The sequence below is a fragment of the Grampus griseus genome (genome assembly GCF_964374135.1).
Source record: "Grampus griseus genome assembly, chromosome: X".
Classification (NCBI taxonomy): Eukaryota; Metazoa; Chordata; class Mammalia; order Artiodactyla; family Delphinidae; genus Grampus; species Grampus griseus.
The window spans coordinates 61365334-61386889 of NC_138999.1; the positions used below are offsets into that span (position 1 = coordinate 61365334).

Here is a 21556-nt window from a genome sequence, read left to right on the forward strand (position 1 = left end):
AAATATATAATGAACATGTAAGTAATACTCTGTGACTATAAACAACCATGAAGTATTTAGCCAATCACTCTCAACCAAAACAAGAACTGTTTACCAGGAACATCACTTTAACTCTTCAGTATGAAATGTAGTTCTTTAACCTTTCAGATAGGAAAATGGTCATATTATACAAATTGTCTAGGAAAAAATCCTGTAAAGTGAACACTTTTCTATCACAAGGCCCTTTCTTATTCCATTCTGGTCTTGTACTTGCATAATATAAACGTAAAAGGGTATCTGATAGGTATACCTAAATTAAGTTTACTTCAAGTTAAACATCAAGCATTGGCTCTTTATTTTCCTAAATGGTTTCTGACTCCTAAAACAAACAGACACACAAGCACACAAACAAGCAAAATTTCCATTTTGCCTTTCCTCTTCTGGACGTGTTTTAATATCGTAAGCTAGCATAAGTCTATTTTGGAAGTAGAAGGAGTAGTTTTAAGCTTTTCATTAAAAGACTTTGAAATCACACCATTTCCCAGAGTTCTGAAAAACACTATGGAAGTTTGTGTTAATTATTTCTTTGTATAACACAATAACTCATCTATTCTCATCTTCAAGGAAAAAATTAGTAACAGCCTACAGTATGATGTTTGGTGACTCCCACCAACTCTCAGATTGATTTATATGTTTTTCCTCTATGTGTTCACAACACCTTTCGTATACCTCTATCATGACAATGATAAAAATCTAATTTCTGGACAATAACTGAAAATAGATGTTTAAAAAAGCCCTTACCTAGTCTGGTTCTTAAAAGCAAGAAATGTAAGTCTACTTCCATAAAATTAATTCCAAAATTATGTATTAATCCTAACAAGAGGAATTCAAGGTTTCAATTTCTTGCTATCAGAAACAAGTTACTTTCCTCTTAAAATCAGCAAGATAGTTTGGCCCAGAAAAATGAAAGCTATCTGCAGAAAGATTGCTAAAAAGGAGAATCAAACAAGCTACTCTGTGGCTTATCTTATTTGTAAAAAAGTCATAAGCTCATGCATGTTTTATAGAACTAAAGGCAGGTTAATCTATATTAAAGGATCCCTACTTGTTTCACCTGACTCTCAGTTGAGATAGACAGTCTACGAAAGTCCACCTGAAAAATAAATGGCTCAAATTAAACTCAGAATATGAAACAAAATACATGATCTTAACAAAGTCTGAGTCCAAAAGAATGTTCTTAAATATGAAAGTATCCCAGCTCAGTTCCCAAGTAGTATCTTACCTGCTTTATCTCACTTTTTAACTGCATAATCCCAGTTCGTTCTGGTTTGGTTGCTCCAACAGCACCAATCTCACGGATAGAAATAGCAGGGCTGATATTTGAATCAGTGAGACGAACTATATAGCATGACAGATTAAAGAGAAAGAGGGAGGATAACCAGGTTCAAATTTTTTTCTCCACCACATTTAAAAGACTTAGATGTATGTCCTCCTTTTATGTTAATAATAATAAAAACCAAACAACCAACTAAACCTTGCTATTCAAAGTGTGGTCCACAGGCCTGCAGCATTAGCTTCACCTAGAAGCTTGTTAGAATTTTAGGCCCAACTCTAGAATTAAAGCCTGCAGTTTAGCAAGATACCCAGGTGATTCTTATGAACAGTAAGGCTTGAGGAACACTGCTTTATAACTATCTAAGGTCTAGTATCCATCCATCTGACATTATATATTTATTTATTCTAAGTCTAAAAGTTAAGCATGAGAGATAACTCTTTTAATTTGCTCTGATGTTTTAGGTACTTGATATCAAATACCACTACCAAACCACCAAGTGCAGGTGTAAGGTTAATTTGTGATAGACCCCTAAACGTATTTGAATTTAAAAATGAAAGGATGTATCAGGTGCACTGTAGCAGCTACACACACACACACACACACACACACACACACACACACACACACACACACACACACACCACTATAAGTGCTACTGAATTATTGCCAACTGGACTACAAGAAAGTTTCAGATGATACAGGTTGCTAGTTGTCCTAAGGTAGAGTCTTAAGATAATGTAAGGGAATGTATAAAACAGTCCAAAACAAAATATGCTAGTAATCTACTTAACTGACATATCATTTAAGGGAAAAAAAGACACACAGTGGTTTCCAAATCTTGTTCCAGAAGACAGCTTTGGTTTTAACTTTCATATACTGGGGTCCTATTTATTTGGGAGAAAAGTTCCGCTGATAAAAGAAACACTTTAAAATCAATGAGACATTTAAAACAAACATTCTGAAATAGAAAGGCAGTGATTCAACCTTACCGCTTCGTTCCACGCCAAACTCCTTGCCACTGAGAATGTGATGCAGGAGGTTCTTCATGGCTGAAGGACTGAGATTCATCAGGCCATCTGTGGCTTCCTCAGCTACTCAGCAGAAATGTTAGAACAGAGGGATTTCTAATTGACCTGCCACTCTCACCCTATTTTTTTCTCTATTTCCTTTCTTGCTTAGAATTTCTGAGTCACTTGATTGGAAGAAAAAAACGCAGACGTAGAGAATGGACTTGAGGACACAGGGAGAGGGAAGGGTAAGCTGGGATGAAGTGAGAGAGTAGCATTGACATATATACAGTACTGAATGTAAAATAGATAGCTAATGGGAAGCAGCTGCATAGCACAGGGAGCTCAGCTCGGTGCTTTGTGACCACTTAGAGGGGTGGGATAGGGAGGGTGGGAGGGAGACACAAGACGGAGGGGATGTGCGGATATATGTATACATATAGCTGATTCACTTTGTTATACAGCAGAAACTAACACAACATTGTAAAGCAATTATACTCCAATAAAGATGTTAAAGAAAATAAATTTCCAGCACCATACTGCCTAGGTATTCATCCTCCAACAGATTCTTAATAATTTAAGGACTGATTATGCAGTTTATGGATTAACTAGGCCCTTGATTTCTTCTTCACCCCTCTTCCACATCATTAGGATACTCAGTAGAATCTTTATTTGAAAGTGGGAAGAATGAAAGGAGTACAATGGAACTGGAAACCAGTCGGAGAAAGCAATGATTGTATCTATGAAGATGGGCTAAAATAATCAAAACTTCTCTCTATCTGGAAATATGGGGATTTAAAAAGAGAATAGATATGAATCTATGAAATTATGAAGAATATTGAGAATATAACTTGAATTTGTTCATCAACATCAGACACCTATTATGAGTTTACTACATGTAGGTCATGATTTTAAACAATGTTAGTACAAACAGGTATGACATGGTACTTGACCTTGTGAGGCTGACCAACTATTTGGGAAAGACTGGACATGTAAACAAGATAAACAACAGTAAAACATGGCATGGCTATACTAAGTGTCAAATGAGAGGTAGAGACAATAAATGCTTTGGAAATAAGAGGAGACATCAATCTCCAAGGATGGGGACTGATAAAATTAGTGGGAAGTACTGTTGAAGTGGGAGGTAGAGGCCAGACTGTTGAGGGTCTTGAATATCAGACCCAGGGATCTTGACTTTATCCTAGAAGAAATAAATAGCCATGGTTTGATGAATCCACAGGAAAAAAAAATCTGCAATGGGCAATTAAGGAAAAGTGAAGAATGTTTGCGGATTTATCCCTTCTTGAGGTTTATTATTGAATAATCAGACTCTCATAAAACATCACTTGATACCAAAGCTTGAGAAAAAAATATATATATACATGTAATCTTATAACAATGTGCTGAACTGGCGATCATTTGGAATCAGGCAGACTTGGACTCAAATTTCACTACTTACCAGTTATGTAACTTCGTGCAAGTTATTAACCTTTCTGAGTTTCATTTTTTAAAAATTGCTCATTAGCTTTATTTAAAGAATTTAAAATTTTTATACAATTTTAAAGGTTACTTTCCATTTACAGTTATTACAAAATATTGGCTATATTCCCTGTGTTGTACAATACATTCTTTTTTTTTTAACATCTTTATTGGGGTATAATTGCTTTACAATGGTGTGTTAGTTTCTGCTTTATAACAAAGTGAATCAGTTATACATATACATATGTTCCCATATCTCTTCCCTCTGGCATCTCCCTCCCTCCCACCCTCCCTATCCCACCCCTCCAGGCGGTCACAAAGCACCGAGCTGATCTCCCTGTGCTATGCGGCTGCTTCCCACTAGCTATCTACCTTACGTTTGGTAGTGTATATATCTCCATGCCTCTCTCTCGCTTTGTCACAGCTCACCCTTCCCCCTCCCCATATCCTCAAGTCCGTTCTCTAGTAGGTCTGTGTCTTTATTCCTGTCTTACCCCTAGGTTCTTCATGACATTTTTTTTCTTAAATTCCATATATATATGTGTTAGCATACGGTATTTGTCTTTCTCTTCCTGACTTACTTCACTCTGTATGATAGACTCTAGGTCTATCCACCTCATTACAAATAGCTCAATTTCGTTTCTTTTTATGGCTGAGTAATATTCCATTGTATATATGTGCCACATCTTCTTTATACAATACATTCTTGAGCCTATTTTACATCCAATAGTTTGAGTTTCAATTCCTTTTACCATCAGTAAAAGTGAGATAAAAATACCTTCTCCAGTTGGTTGTTGTAAGGATTAAATGAGATAATATATGTAAATAAAAAGCAAAAAGTACAGTGTCTGGCATATGGTAGGTATAAAATAATCATTAGCTTTATTCCTTTAAAGGGTTATTTAAATATACATTATCTCATGTAATTTAGGTTAGATTCAAACCAATAAATTTAGCTACTTGCTAACAGCTCAATTAAAAGCCTTTTGGGGAAATTTAACTGAAACAATGGCTAAAATTGAGTTTTGCAACTGTGATTTTATCTTTGTATTCAATCCCTATCTCTATTACTTTGCCATTCTTGTTGAAATCAAATACCGAAGGAAAAAATAGTCATGCCACGGGGTCTCCCCATAATTCTGTGCTACAGCTTCCAAAGGCCCCATCTATTCTTCTAACTAAAATTGCTACCTTGCCAAATATACCTATAGCTAATATCAAAAAGAGTCTTGTCAGATAAATATGAATAGAAATATTGCCTTCCTTTATTTGATCCTGATGTTGACTAGACAGAATACTGACACTATAATCAAACTGATGTGGTGACTCAATCTGACAGCCAGAGGTGGCCATGCCTGAATCAGAATTGAACCCAGTCTATCACACTTAGTTTGATGTATGCCTCGGATCACTCTAGGAGTTAGTAGGAATGTCATTGGGAGTGCAGAGCCCCTAGGAGGTGGAATTTTGAAGTTGATAACTAATATATAAATTTGTCATAGCAGTCCCTTGACTTGTATAGAGACTGACTAACATGGGAACAAGACTGCTATATGCAGCTTCTGAGCTACCGATAAAAATCTTTTAGATTCCTTTCCCTCCTGATTCAAAACTCAATAGAACTCTATTAAAAGTGAATTCTGCCTCAAACAGTTACTTAATTGAATACCTGAGCATCGAAGGGAGTGGGCCAGTTCTGTTGCCATAACTTGTATGATCAGACCAATTCGAAGTCGAAACATTTCAGCAAAGAGGCCAGGCTGAGTTCGCATATACATGGCTAGATATACCATTATTTCCTGTGCATGGAATGAATATAGACAAAAATTATGCCCTAGATCTCACAAGGCTTATTTTGTGGTCTTCAGAAATTGCCAGATCAACTGAAAACAAACTTTTAAATATCAATTACCAGATTAGGCTTTATAATTCTGCTCACCTGTGTAAGAATTGAAATGCTCATGTCCCCTTCACTGGCTTCATCTATCAGCTGAGTGAGTACTTCATAGGGCAGAGGTCTAAGGAAGAGGACAGTGAAGAAAGACAAAATTCTGCAACTACTTAAAGCTAAATTTATTGAGAAAATAAAAAAGCTCCTCCCAAGTCCAAGTCAGTGTCTCAACATCTCATCATTACTGGTAGCATTCTGGTTCTTTCAGTCTTCATAGTTCACTGCCTCCCCAAAGCACTCTGGCCCATATCAACTCAGGAGAGCTCTGCTCTCCCGTCTCTAAGCCTGGATTGCCCTTCTCCTTCCAAATTGTATTTAAAACTCACCCCATGACGTCCTTCCAGACCAGTCTTTCATGGTTAATTCTTAACATTTGACAAGTAACTATTATGGCTAAAAAGTAATAAACTAAATTTAAGCTGTGCCTTTTGGAAGACATTTTATTACTTTACAATCACACCTTATAGAGTTATACTGATTTTTTATAGTTTCATCAGTTTACACACACACACACCCTCCTACACTTCTGACTCTCCTGTTGATACTAAGCACTCTGGGGGCATGGGGCATGCCATCTTCTTTTGGATTGCCCACAGTAGCCACAAAATTGATCTGATTTGTAATAAAAGGTTCTGTTTGCCAGGAATAAGGTGTTATGGATTGAACTGCGTTCCCTCTAAGTTCCTATGTTGAAATCCTAATCCCTAGTATCTCAGAGTGTCTTTACAGAGGTAAGCTAAAGTGAGGTAATTGGGTGGGCCCTAATCTAATATGACTGGTGTCTTTTATAAGTGAGAAATTTGGACACAGAGACACACAGAGAGAGAAGAAATGTGAAGAGACATAAGGAAAAAACAGCCATCTATAAGCCAAGGAGAGAGGCCTGGAACAAAGTCTAGAGTATAGCTGATTTTTTGTGGGGGCTAATTCCAGTTGCCCTGTTTGTTTGTTTTTTGAATAAAACGTTTGGTAAAGCCAATAAGTAAAAACAAACAAACAAAAAAACCCCAAAAGAGCAAAATACATTTGAGTACTACTCCCTGTGAGCCTTCTCTTTCATTTACTCATGTCCTATCACTACCAACATTCTCACATTCACTGTCCCTGATAGAAGCTCACACACGTAGGACATTATCATCCACTTATAGATTAGGACAAGAGAATTGCAGTCAGTCCACACAGCTCCTTAAAGTCTCAGAGAAGCTTCATCAAACCCAAACAAAAACCATACTAACGCAGAGATGGTCTTCTCTCGAGGTTCTGGAGGGAGTCCCACTGTCAAATGTTTCTGGTGGGAGAGAAGGTCTGTGCAGGCCTAGGAATAAATAGTATAATAGTATTATCCTTCCCATAACACCTCACATTTCCACGAAATTTTCTGTTTTCAGCCTAGAAACCTTTGCTCCCCCTTAACTTAATGACACATCAATCTTTTCCTCAGGAAATGCGATGAAGATCAGAAAAGAGGGATTTCTAGGAAGGAACAATGAAGTATTTTTATCTCCTAAAAGGTAGGAACTTTTAACCTAGTATAAATTCATTCTTAAGACCTAGAATCCTCATAGTTTATAACACCTCTATAAGTCTACAGTTTATATGCTTCAGTATTATATATTTGACATTCATAAACAAAAAAAGCTACCTGATAATCAGAAATGTTATGTGGGAAAAACAACATCTTAAACGGTTAGATGCTGTGGTGACTGCCTTAAAAAACAACTGCAGAAACCAATTTATAAAAAGCACCTCCATTTAGATTTGGTATAAATTCAAGAAGAATTTATAGTACCTCATCGAGTGCTTCCACCTTCTTCCTTAAGATTCCAGAGATGTATCGGATCAGGCCCCAGTGACGAATTTCTCCAACTTTGCTATAGAGCTCAGTAAGCAGCTCTCTGACTGTTGCACTCCCTTCATCATACAATCCAGTGTCCCAGTCAGGTCCTCTGGAATGTTAAAGGCAGGTCTACATTAATTATAAATAAAGCTACAGGCAACAATACTTTGTTTGTGTCATAGAGAATATGCCTGTTTTTGATAGGTTTCTCTCATTAGGAAATGAATGTTATTTACTACGAATTCTCGTAAAACTATTTTTAAGTTGGTACTGAAAGCCGAATACCTAGACAAGAATAAGTCTTAGTTTCAGTTGTGTTTTGACAAAATACATTCTTTTACCCTCTTAATGGGCTTCAAAGTAGCTGAAATTAAAGTCAAAGATTTAATTTAACTACTGAAAGTTCAGAAAGTATGCTACACTTAGGGAACTAATGAAGAAGTAAGAAGAATGTGTGCTTATTTTTAAAAGATACATATATATACACACACACACACACACACACACACACACATCATATACATTATTGTCGTAAAAGTTCCTATACCACAAGTCAACTGTGAAGTACCATAAAAGATATATGAAGTGCTATGAAATTGGGGAGTTTAATAGATGATAAAAGGTAGATTATTTATTAAATGATGTTAAGACAATCAAGTAGCCATCTGGATAAAACATTGAATCCATGCCTCACACTGTACACCAAAATTCCAAATGTATCAAATTTAAGTGTTAAAGTACTAAAAGAGATATGGGAGAACTATTTTATAATTTCAGAGTCAAGGACTTTTAAACTGTGAACTATACACCAATAGCCATAAAAGAAAGATTGATACATTTATATATATATATATATGTATATATAAATATACAAAACTCTTATTGTAAAAACCACTATAAGCAAAGTCATAGGACAAATTACAAACTGAGAAAAATATTTGCAATTCATAGGCCAATTTTCCTAATATATAAAGAATTCCACCAAAAAACTACTAGAACTCATCAATGAATTCAGAAAAGTCGCAGGATACAAAATTAATATACAGAAATTTGCTGCATTCCTATACACTGACAATAAACTATCAGAAAGAGAAATTAAGAACAATCTCATTTAAAATCAAATCAAAAAGAATAAAATACCTAGGAATAAATCTAACTAAGGAGGTAAAAGACCTGCACTCAGAAAATTGTAAGACATTGATAAAAGAAATTGAAGGTGACATAAGCAAATGAAAAGACATACCGTGCTCATGGATTGGAAGAATTAACATTGCTAAGGTGACCATACCACCCAAGGCAATCTACAGATTCAATGCAATCCCTATCAAAATACCAATGGCATTTTTCACAGAACTAGAACAAATCATTCTAAAATTTGTATGGAAACACAAAAGGCACTGAATAGCCAAAACAATTTTGAGAAAGAAGAAAAAGCTGGAGGAATCATGCTCCCTGTCTTCAGACTATGCTATAAAGCTGTAGTCTTCAAAGCAGTATGGAACCGGCACAAAAGCAGACACACAGTCCAATGGAACAGAATAGAGAGCTCAGAAATGAACCCACAATTATATGTTTAATTAATGTTCAACAAAGGAGACGAATATACAATGGGGAAAAGACAGCCTCTTCAATAAACGGTGCTGGGAAAACCGAACAGCTACATGCAAAAGAATCAAACTGGACTACTTTCCCACACCATATATAAAAATACAGTCAAAATGGATTAAAGACTTAAATGTAAGACCTGAAACTATAACAATTCTAGAAGAAAACATAGACAGTATACTCTTTGACACTGGTCTTAGCAATATGTTTTTGGATATGTCTCCTCAGGTGTGGGAAACAAAAGCAAAAATAAGCAAATGAGACTACCTCAAACTAAAAGTTTTTGCACAGAGAAGGAAACTGTCAACAAAACAAAAAGGCTGCCTACTGAATAGAAGACAACTGCAAATGATATATCCAATGAAGGGTTAATATCCAAAATAGACAACTCATACAATTCACATCAAAAAAAATAAACAATCTGATTGAAAATAGGCAGAGAATCTGAATAGACATTTTTCCAGAGAAGACATACAAATGGCTAATAGGCACATGAAAAGATGCTCAATATCACTAATCATCAAGGATATGCAAATCAAAACCACAATGAGATATCACCTCACACCCGTCAGAATGGCCATCATCAAAAAGATAAGAAATACCAAGTGTTTGTGAGGATGTGAAGAAAAAGGAACCCTCATGCACTGTTGGTGGGAATGTAAATTGGTGCAGTCATATGGAAAACAGTATGGAGATTCCTCAAAAACTTAGAAATACCAACAAGGACCTACTATATAGCACAGGGAACTATACTTAATATTTTGTACTAACCTATAAGGGAAAAGAATCTGAAAAAGAATATATATATATATATATATATATATATATATATATATGAAAAACTGAATCACTGCTGTACACCTGAACTAACATGACATTGTAAATCAACTATACTTCAATAAAATTTTCAAAAAAGGCAAAACCAAAACCCTTAAAAATAGAACTACCATATGATCCAGCAGTTCCACTTCTGGGTATCTATCTGAAGAAAATGAAAACACTAATTTGAAAAGATATATGCACAGCTCTGTTCATTGCAGCATTATTTATGATAGCCAAGATATGGAAGCAACTAAATGCCCATCAATATGAATGGATAAAGATGTGAGATATATATATATATATATATACACACATACACACACACACATACACACACACATATACATATACACACATACATACACACACAATGGAATATTACTCTGCAATAAAAAAGAATTAAATCTTGCCATTTTCAAAAACATGGATGGTGGACCTAGAGGATATTATGCTAAGTGAAATAAGTCAGACAGAGAAAGATAAATATTGTATGACTTCACTTATATATAGAGTCTAAAAAATAAAACAAATGAACAAACATAACAAAGCAGAAATAGTATCACAGATACAGAGAACAAACATGGTTGCCAGAGGAGAGAGGAGTGGGGGGAGCAGAGAAATAGGTGAGGGAGATTAAGAGGTTAAAAAAAAAGAATTCCAACAAATAGATAAGAAAATAAAAAACAACAAAAGAACATCTGGCAAAATAAGTACCAATGGCTTTTAAACTTAAGAAAAGGTGTTCAACCTACCATTTGGGTAAACAGGTATAAAAGTAAACACATATATATCTGTATTTACCTATATATGCATAAAATGTCCCTGGATGGATACACAAAAAATCAATAGCATTGATTGCCTATGAGGAGGGGAACCAGGTATCTGGGGAACAGAGGTGGGAGAAAGACTTTTTACTCCTTCACTGTATCCTTTTGTACTTTAAAATGTTTGAACCATGATAATGTGTTATCTATTCAATATATTAAATTATATATAAATGTTTAATATAATAAAACTAAATCTATACTATACGAATCAATGGATTCAAGAAACAGTGAATGAAAGTCTGAAGAGTAACAGGATATTTTCACAGTCTCAAAGTACATCTCTACAAGATAGTTTTAATTTTGAAGTATAACATAGTAACTTTACAGTGGAGGAACGTGGAAGATACTACCTTAACCAAGTGGTCAAAGTTACCAGAAATGGGACTCATCAATACTATGTGCCTCCTGATAGGATACACTGAGAAGAACTCAGCATCACTTCAGTAGCATTCTTGCCCAAAATGCATAACCTGAATTTAATTATGAGGCAACAACAGATAAACCAAAATTTAGGGATATTCTGCAAAACAACTGGTCTGTATCCTTCAAAAATGTCAATAACATTAAAAATAAAGACTTAGGAACTGTTCCAGATTAAGGGAGATGAGGGACACATAAGAACTAAATGAAATGCATCATTTAGATTTTCTTTTGCTATAAAGACATTATTGGGACAACCAACAAATCTCACTAAGGTCTGTAGATTAGATAACAGTATTATATTAACATTAATTTTCTGATTTTGGCAATTATACTGTGCTTATATAAGAGAATTCCTAGTCTTTAGGAAATACACACTGAAGTATCTGGGGGTAGAAGGGGATCATGTTTGCCACATACTGTCAAATGGTTCAGAAAAAAAATGTGTGTGTGGTGATGGTGATGATGAGATGATGAAGAACAAGACAGGAAGGGAGGGAGGCGGGGGGGGAGAGAGATATTAAAGCTCAGTGTGAATATCTGAGGGATCTGGGTGAAGGATATCCAGAACTTTTTTTCTTTTAATTTAATTTTATTACTTTTTTAAACTTTATTGGAGTATAACTGCTTTACAATGGTTAGTTTCTGCTTTATAACAAAGTGAATCAGTTATACATAGACATATGTTCCCATATCTCTTCCCTCTTGCGTCTCCCTCCCTCCCACCCTCCCTATCCCACCCCTCGAGGTGGTCACAAAGCACCGAGCTGATCTCCCCGTGCTATGCGGCTGCTTCCCACTAGCTATCTAATTTAAGTTTGGTAGTGTATATATGCCCATGCCACTCTCTCACTTTGTCACAGCTTACCCTTCCCCCTCCCCATATCCTCAAGTCCATCCTCCAGTAGGTCTGTGTCTTTATTCCCATCCTGCCCCTAGGCTCTTCATGACCATTTGTTTTTCTTTTTTTTAGACTCCATATATATGTGTTAGCATACGGTATTTGTTTTTCTCTTTCTGACTTACTTCACTCTGTATGACAGAATCTAGGTCCATTCACCTCACTACAAATAACTCAATTTTGTTTCTTTTTATGGCTAATATTCCACTGTATATATGTGCCACATCTTCTTTACCCATTCATCTGTTGATGGACACTTAGGTTGCTTCCATGTCCTGGCTATTGTAAATAGAGCTGCAATGAACACTGTGGTACATGACTTTTTGAATTATGGTTTTCTCAGAACTTTTTTTTGTACTATCCTTACAACTTTTCTCTAAGTTTGAAATAGTCAAAATAAAAATAAATAATATGAAAATAAATGTTATGAGATCTCATAATCAGGGAAGATCCTTTTTATTCCTAGGTATCAGAGAAAGTTTCATGGAGGTGACAGATGATCCAGGTCTTGATGGATAGCTAGAATTCCAACGAAGACAGATGGGATGTGGTAAAAGGAGAGTAGTCCAGACAGAGGAAAAAACATGAACCAAGGTCTGAAAGTGGTCATGTACAGGCTTTGTTTTGGATGTGATAAGTAGCAGGCTGTTTTGGTGGCAGTATTCACATTGTGATGGGGGAGCAATGGTAAAGGTTGAAAGTTAGATTATAGAGGATATAGGTTTGGTCACTGATTCCCAACAGTAGTGGTGGTGATGTGGTAGGGAGAGGCAGGGGATTAGAAGGACTTGATGTTGACACAATTTCAAGTCTGGGTGACTGAAAGAATGATAATACCATGAAAAGCGTCAGGCAGTAGTAGGTTTCTGGTAAAGACTGAATTTGACTTTAGACATGTTGAGTAAGAAGACATAAAAATGAATTCTGAGTAGATTAAGGACTTAAATTTTTTAAAATTCTTGAAGGTATTTAAAATATTTTTAAATTCTGGGAGGGGAGAAGGTTCTCCCCATGCATGATAAGAAACTCAGAAGCCAAAAAAGAAAAGACTATATAAAACAAAACTTTTGGGACTTCCCTGGTGGTCCAGCGGTTAAGACTCCACGCTCCCAAGGCAGGGGGCCGGGGTTCGATCCCTGGTCAGGGAACTAGACACCACATGCTGCAACTAAAGATCCCACGTACCACAACTAATGATCCCCCACGCCACAACGAAGATGTTGCGTGCCGGAACTAAGACCCGGTGCAGCCAAATAAGTAAATAAATAAATATTTTTTTTAAAAAACGAAAGTTTTGCATAGAGAAAAGCATATGAACAAAGTTAAAACACAAATTCCTTGGACAAAATATCTGCAACAAATATAACAAACAAAATAGTAATATATACTATTACTATAAGGAAAATATAAATAACCCAATGGAGAGCAAACAATGGTTATGAACAGACAACTCACAGAAGGAATACTAGTCAACAGACATAGGAAACCCCACCTCCCAGTTTCTACTCAAATCCACAAGGGATATTGGGCAGAATTCCAAGTGTATTAAAAACCATGCAGCACATCAAACAATCTACTCAAGTGGTTTGATACTAGAGTAACTAGTTCTAGTGAGATTACAGGTTTTGATCAGATGTTATGGTGAAGTTAGTATGTACAGGATTAGATGAAGAAAACTCGTGTTAGGAGTGGAAGAATTGGCAGTCAACCATGGACTATCTGAATTGGTAGGAAAGCATGAGTGTTTCAAGCCTTTGCTTGCCTATCCCAATGACCCTGCTGAATCTTCAGTTTTCATTCAAGCTACAGTCATTAGTCATTCTGTCCTTAACCCTTATCTCTTCTCACCTTCTCTATCTTTTCGTTACTCTGCATTTAGCATTGTGACTGGTACATAAGTATTCAACTGATACTTTTTGAACAGACTGCTTATCCTAAAGGAAAAAGGAAAGGAATAGAGGTATCGGGGTAATAAAACCCATGTCTTTTTCTTGGTAGTAGCACATAACAAGCTTTAACAGTTGGCACTTGGACAGGGTTGTATGAGAGGCAAAGTCCCTCCCAGCATCAGACTGTCAGGAGGCTTATATAAGGCACAAGTTCTACCATCCATAACAGGAGGAGGGCAAGGGAACTCCCAGGGAAGAGGGGAGGAGGGGGGTTACAGGTCTAGGTGTAGTCCCTCAGTAGCACTGTGGGGAGGCTCTAGGTTAGAAAGTTCTGAATGGCAGCAATGGTTTGGGACACTCATGGCCCAGGGCTTATCTCTTGCTAGCAGATGCAGGTTGAGTTTTGAGGAGGATACAAAGCAGGCAGGCCCTAAATGGCTTAAAATATGTTTGGGCTATTTTTAATAAAATTGGATGTGTAAAACTTTGACTTTAGTGCTGGCGGGCTTTTCAGCTTCCTTTTTTACTTACTCATTAAACACCATAATCTGATGGAAATGGCATAGACTCTGGAGTCAGGCCAAGGGGACTTCATTACCACCTAGAGGGGATGAAAGTCCCAAATCCCTACCTAGCCTTCTTTGACACTCCCCTGGCAGTGAGAAAGGTGGAGCAGTGCCTGCCTTGGTGAGAGCAGAAGTCTGGGCTTTCCACTCAGCCTTTGTTGACAGGGGTAGCACCACAGATTTTTCTCTGGTGCTTGGCTGGAATAGAGTGGTTATTGTTTAAAAGTTGTCTGTGTTGCTAGAGTGCCTCTTTCCTAGCCCTTTGTCTGGGAAGAACGGGTTTTCCTTAGGGCTTTTGTTGTCTGTGCCCACTGACTGGCCTTTTCAGGCTGCTGGCTTCTCCAGCACCCAGTGAGGCAACAAAGAAAACCTGGGGACGTCAGCACCCTCTCAGTCCTCGAATCATGAGGTCCTTAGTCAGCCTGCTGCCTTCTCTCCACCTTTCAACATCTTGTTATGTTTGTTTTATAAATAATGTCCTCCTGTACCTAGCAGGAGGAACAGAGAGAAATGCATTTACTCTATCTTGTCCAGAACCAGAAGTCCCATTGTGGTTATGTTTTAAGAGGTTTTTGTCTTTTAGAAATAATACTGAAATATTTAAGAATAAAATGATAAAATGTTTGGTGTATCCTCTTCAAAATAATCCAGGAGGAAGAGAGAATGAGAATATAGATGTGACAAGATTAACCATGAGTTTTTAGTTGTTCAGGCTGGGAGATGGGTCCAGAAGTGTTCATCACACTATTCTCTCTACTTTTGTGTAAGCCTGGGCATTTCGGCAACATCATCAAAGTTACTCTCCCTCCTCTGTTGAGGATGCGTTTGAGGAAAACTAGATTGAAGTAGAAAGACTTGTTAGGAAACTGTAGCAATAGTCCTAGGGAGAGACATAGGTCTGAATGAAGGCAGCAATATTAGAGATGCAGAAGATAAATATTTAGAGGTAAAACTGGACAGACTTGGTGATTAACTGGATATAGGGAGAAGGCTTGATGATTAGGTAGGTGTTGATTCCAACAATAGAGATGGAGAATTTCATAGGAGCGACTCCACTTTTTTTTCTTTTTTTGCGACTCCATTTTTGATATTTGACTGCTGACTGCTTTCAAGTCCTACCATTCCCCTTTCCTTTCCAGCCAACTCCTGGGCAAGTTGATAAAAAAGTCTGAGTGTTCCCTCTTTTGGTGCTGTTGAGAATGAACCCTCATCCCAGCCTCACCTCCTAATCATAATAAAATTCCAAATCCAGCCTCTTTCCCTGCTTTTTAAGGACCCACACCCTTCTGGTATGTGTATGGCATCATCAGTCATGACATTCAAAACCAATTAGGGGAGGGCGGGGGTCCATGCTGCCTCTTCATGGTGCTGACAACATGAATAAATGAGGAAGAACAGGTAATTTTGTGGGGGAATTTGGGGGACAGGAAAGAGGAGTTCAAGGTACGTAGAGTTAGAGGTACCTAGATAAAATGTACCTAGCAGAGGGTGCCTGACACACAGCAAACACTCACTAATGCTACTTTTTTTTTCCTGTAAGCCTCCATATTTTTACTTCTTTTGAGTTAAAATTTATTTATCTGTAGATTTTACCAAATAATGGAGGCTTAAAATAACCATAATAATGATAATAATGTTTATGTTATTAGTCACTTACTATGTACCAGGCATTGTATTAGAGACTGCAGATATTTTATCTTATTTTAATCTTTAAAACAATTCTATGAGGTGGGTATAATCCAAATTTTATAAATGAGGACAATTGAGACTTTAAAGTTACACAGTGGGTAGGTTGCAAAACTATTCAAATCCACATCAGTGAGACTCCAGAGCAGTGCTATACTTACTATGCTATACTTCGTTTTCTATATGATCATGAAAGTAGATTGATAATATCCATCACTTACTTCATAGTATATAGCATGTAGAGGATATCAGCTTGCTCCTGTAAGCTGGAGGTCTCCTTCAACTGTAAAACCAGTGCTTTGAAGTCCACCTCTCCAGATGGGTCTCTAGGAAGATGTATTTCTACACGAACAGAGGGAACCTTTAGTTTGAGAAAAGACAAAAAAAATCCACAAGTGCTCACCTTAAATAACGCCCTAGAGTGTTGATCTTTTCACTTTCTAAACCTTTTCCATAAGAGTTTCCTAAATTTTGACAAAAAGTAAAGCAAAAACAATGACACCTTCAGAATGCATGATACAGCAATCTAGTTTTCTTAAGCCTGACTAGAAAAACTTGCCCATTTAAAAAGTGAACTAAAAAGGACATATATCTTCACCATGGTGGCATTTTGCCTACCACCAGTTACTAGTAGAAACCATAATGGCTAGTTCTATTATTTTCTGTAAGAATGGCAGTTTTGCAAAAAGCTGATAGAAATACCTCCTGTGCAAATTTACCTGGTCCTCTTGTGGTGCATGAAGTAAGTCAAGTAAGTTGAGTGAAGGCCGGGAAGCCTGAAATATCTTTGTAGGAAGATACATGTGTACATCTGCAAGAGGTTGATATTTATGGAAAAGCTTAGATAATTAAGAGATTAATAAAAATGCACAGTTGACCTCAACAATGAAGTTACATATGGGTTGGTTCTTTATAGAACAAGAATGAGAAGTTTACCCTTTCTTGGTAATAGCAAAGAAAAGAAATATGAAGGTCAGATAAATCAAAGGATATTCAATCAATCAATCAACATATTTTGAATGGAATATCTAGAATTATAGCATCAGCTGGACATATAAGATATTAAATTCTACAAACGTAATCAATACCACAATGGTGCCATCACTGATACTTTAATAGAATGCCACATATAACAGAAAGAACCCAGTTACATTTTATATTTTCTGGACTCTCTCAGAAGAATATCTGGCTGCTAGCAGTTGGAATTGCTTGAGAACAGATAAACGGATGACCCTATCTAGGGAATCAAAAAATGTAGTGGCTGACCAACTTCGAGATATTCCTAAGATTTTTACTTACAGTTCATTGTTGAAACACTTACCGTAACCTCTAAGGAGAGACTCTCTTGTCATTTTTGCCATTTTACAGATAGAGAAAGAGAGATACAGAGCTCAGATAACTGTTCAAGCAAGTAAGTAGCAGAGCTGGGAATTAAGCTCAAGTTTCCTGATTCACAATCAAGAAGTATAACTTAATAAAGCTGATGTCTTTGCATAAGCCCTTTGTCAAGGAAGCATACGCAAAGGCTATGTATGCTAAGCTTTTCCCTTTTCTAACTGTTAAATGATTCCCCAATGATCATGCTTAATATCTTTGTTTAGTAATGGTCAGTAAAATTTTAGACAGTGTGATCATGCATCTCAATCATTCTCATCATCTGTGAAATGTTAACATTTAGGTCCTCTAGGTATGGCCAAGGAGCCCTTCTGTCCCTTCATATGCAACTATCATACAGGTACTGAACACTCTTAGGAACCATGACTACTCCTGGCAATGTGTGGTAGAAGACATCCTCCACTGTGAATACTACTGAGGGAGGATAGTAGTCTTGGGGAGAAGAATGGTAAAGCTGTTGAAGAATGATACTGTAGTTGACAAATACAGCTCTACACTGCTGGAACAACTGACTGTATAAGTTACAGCTGGCCTAAGGAACCAGATTTAGCTTACTTAAGGGAGAATATCTCCCTTTCCATTGCAAGGCTATCTTGTAATAGTCTGCAATGCTTTCTCTTTAAATAAAATTACTTCCAAATTAGTAACTTTTCCAAAGGAGGAAAAAATCCTTTCCACATTTTAATACTTTGATGTTAAAACTGAATATGCTCCATGTCTCTTGTTCTGTCTCTTCTTGCTATGTAACTGGTTAAACCAGACTACACAGCACTATCTATAGCAAAACTATACCCATTAATTACCCATTTTTAATTGTAAAAATTCATTAATTTTACAAATATTTGAGCATCTAGTATGTTCTAGGTGCTGTCTGAGATGCTGGGATAAAGCAGTGAACAAAACAAAGTTCCTGACTACACTGTAATAAACACTCCACCCCCATCCTGGGCTTCATGTCATCCTGTTCCTGACTCCAGTGAGTCATGGCATTACTCACTCTGTACATGCAGCTCCTTGGCCTTGGTCATCAAGGACATTAAATCGCAGGTTGTCTGCACAGCAGCTCGGAACCGATTTATCCCCCCCTTCTGTGAGGTAAGGGCTACTTTAGGATGGGGAGCCGTGTGCACCAAAAGGTGATCTAAATAACGAGCAACTTCATCACCACAGCGAGCTGCAAGGTTAGTGGGGGGAGGGGGGAGAGAAAAAAATAAACATTTTAGTTACTTCACAATCTACCCCACCAAACAGAATGACTGGCTCCTGTGCCCACAACACAGCACCAAAACCAGGTTGTTTTAGCTCATGGGGGAAAATAGCTGGTGATCATTATACAATCTCGTAGCTTTACTATTCAGAAACTATGGCTATTTACCAGGATCCACCTGTTCTTCAACTTTGTTGAGACAATATTAGGTTCCCTGAAAGTAGTATGAGCTTATTATAGGCCAGGTGGAGCATTTCATAATCTATGTATGTGTGTGTGATGGTAGTGGTGGTGGCAGTTGTGGTGGAGGAGTAGAATAGGGCCCTTTGAGTCTCACTGGTATGAGGAGACTTGTGGGGAAGGGCAAAAATCTTCTACTAAACATTGAGCCTAGCTGAAAACAGACAGATTCCACAAATGGCAGCTACAATTGCTAAAGAAAAAACAAGCTCCATGTGGCACTGGTGTCAAAAGGACTACTGACCACACGTTGGTCTTTTTTGTTACCCCCTTCATTTATTCACCAAATATTTACTGCCCACTATGGACCAGGTGGTGTACTAGGTGCTGAGGTTTCAGTGCTGAAGAAGACAGATATAGTCCTTATCCTCTTGGTCTCTCCCTCCCCCCTACACCTTCTATAACATTCTCTCTGACTATGGATAATGGAAACAAAAAAAATACATATATCCTGTGGCTGCTTAACATTTCAGATTTTACATGAACACTTGCAACATTTATAGTTGGAAAAGCCCAATGTTTGGATCAATACTGAAGTTTGCTACGTCAGTCATGTATCATCTGGATTTTGATTACCTCTGGGGAACTCTCCAGATGTCTTTCTGTACTCTGATGTGACTAATGGGAACTAGCAGAGCTGCAGGAGTGGACCTCATACTCAGTGACATCTTAATGACAAATATTATAACCTTGAATACAATCTAGACACTTGAGTAGAGGATTATGAACAATATGGAGAGACGCGCTGTCCCCATGGAACAGCTGGCAAGCAACAGACACGTCCATTGTGAGGCCACCAATGAGTAAACCCAGACAGGGGAAAGTGACCCAGAATGCATAATATCAAGCTTAGCAAAACATATCATTAAAGAGATATATTTAAGAAAGCAATCTAAGAGAATGAGTGCTACAGATGTAAATCACAACTACCTATGCAATAGCAAACAACCTCAATATCTGACCAGTCTTATTTGGTTTTCAAAATATTTCAGCTTATGCCAAGATAGATATCATGACTTTGGGTATTACTGATAACAGGAAATAATCTTGTATTTAATGTACTCTTCAAACAAAGAAATTCACACTATTTTAGAACTTACAAAAACAGAGTGAATTAAACGGTACTTAGGTGAGTAAATGCTGAGCCCAAATGAGAAAATAGTCCTTCTGACTGCTAGTGTTTTGGTTTATTGTATATGAGATTATGCTTGCTAGCTCACTGAGGAAAGCTAATTTATTTATTTTTCTTCTCTCCAACACACCACTCTTAAGATAAAGAAACTGACTGCCTTAAGATATAGGCTTAACAATCAGAAAACCAGACAGTGAAAGCAGGCAAACCATGTTTTACATAACTAGAACAATAATTCACTCCCACTGGCCCTTCTCTCTGTGGGATTCAAATAATGTAATGTTTGCCCTGCCTAGGTCAGCATTTTAACACTTTAGGGTGTTTGTCAGGCCCCCACGATGCTTTCTCACTATATCATCTTTGTATTCATAGAAGCCAATTAGATTTTGTTCTGCGTTATTTGTCTAGTTGTAATATGAAAGCAATAGGCGTACCAAATCGGGTTTTTCAAACTACGCAGACCTCCCCAGAGATTCTGATGTACCCCTATAATATTCTATATAAAAGAACTATATAAAATTAGAATATATAGAATATATTAGAATATAAAATTATAGATTATATAATATTCTATATAAAAGAACTCTGATGGAATTTTATACTTTTTATGCTTTTTAATGTCAAAAAGCAGTACGTATATGTCTAGTGTTCCTACTACATACTTGATTAAATATCTCTCACTCACCATTGCTTCCTCCCATTTTTAAAGTACCAGTCATTTTATGTACCTGGGAGAGAAATCTCCCCTAACCTTAGTAAGGGATAGTCCAACTCTATACTCCACAATCACCACAGGGATATTAGACCAGAAACCAAAGGTAAGTAGAAGAATGAAAAGTAAAGCCAAACAAAAGGTGTATTAGGTGTATTAAATAGGAGTGAGACTGCTGGCAGGAGAAATATTAAGGAGGATGCTCAACAATACTTTGTATTCTTGTCCAGTAAGGCCAGTGCATTTATGAAGCCTTCTTACCATTACTGGTTGAACCATAGCCATTCATCCAGTCACCAGATTCCAGCTCATTATCATAGTCATCATAATCTTCACTGTACAATTTACCCTCAGGTCCAGGTTCCATAAAGCTCAAATGTGTGCAGCAAGATGTTGTCAAAAACTCTGACAGTTTACCTGTTTGAATCCTGACAATTAACAGGGTAAACAGAAAACAGAAAATCAGAGGAAATCATTTTCAAAACAACAACAGTTTAGTGATAAAAAGGATACCTAGAATGTTCTGTTGGGGGATTACTAACGTTTATACATTAGTACAAATTTT

General features: G+C 37.0%; 1 protein-coding gene across 4 annotated transcripts in view; it reads right to left on the reverse strand.

The window, feature by feature from the left end:
- PHKA1 (phosphorylase kinase regulatory subunit alpha 1) overlaps positions 1–21556 on the reverse strand; it is a 130984-nt gene that overhangs the window by 14637 nt on the left and 94791 nt on the right. For 2 of the 4 annotated variants that reach the window (XM_082681284.1, XM_082681282.1), the window contains 11 exons: positions 21253–21419; positions 18698–18874; positions 17025–17116; positions 16527–16666; positions 7542–7698; positions 6988–7067; positions 5741–5819; positions 5471–5600; positions 2305–2406; positions 1262–1377; positions 1085–1132 (listed from right to left, as the gene is read on the reverse strand). In XM_082681284.1, the coding sequence (XP_082537410.1) occupies positions 1085–1132; positions 1262–1377; positions 2305–2406; positions 5471–5600; positions 5741–5819; positions 6988–7067; positions 7542–7698; positions 16527–16666; positions 17025–17116; positions 18698–18874; positions 21253–21419 (1288 nt within the window). The remainder of the gene's footprint in view (positions 1–1084; positions 1133–1261; positions 1378–2304; positions 2407–5470; positions 5601–5740; positions 5820–6987; positions 7068–7541; positions 7699–16526; positions 16667–17024; positions 17117–18697; positions 18875–21252; positions 21420–21556) is intronic. The other 2 variants (XM_082681283.1, XM_082681285.1) reach the window with 2 other exon arrangements.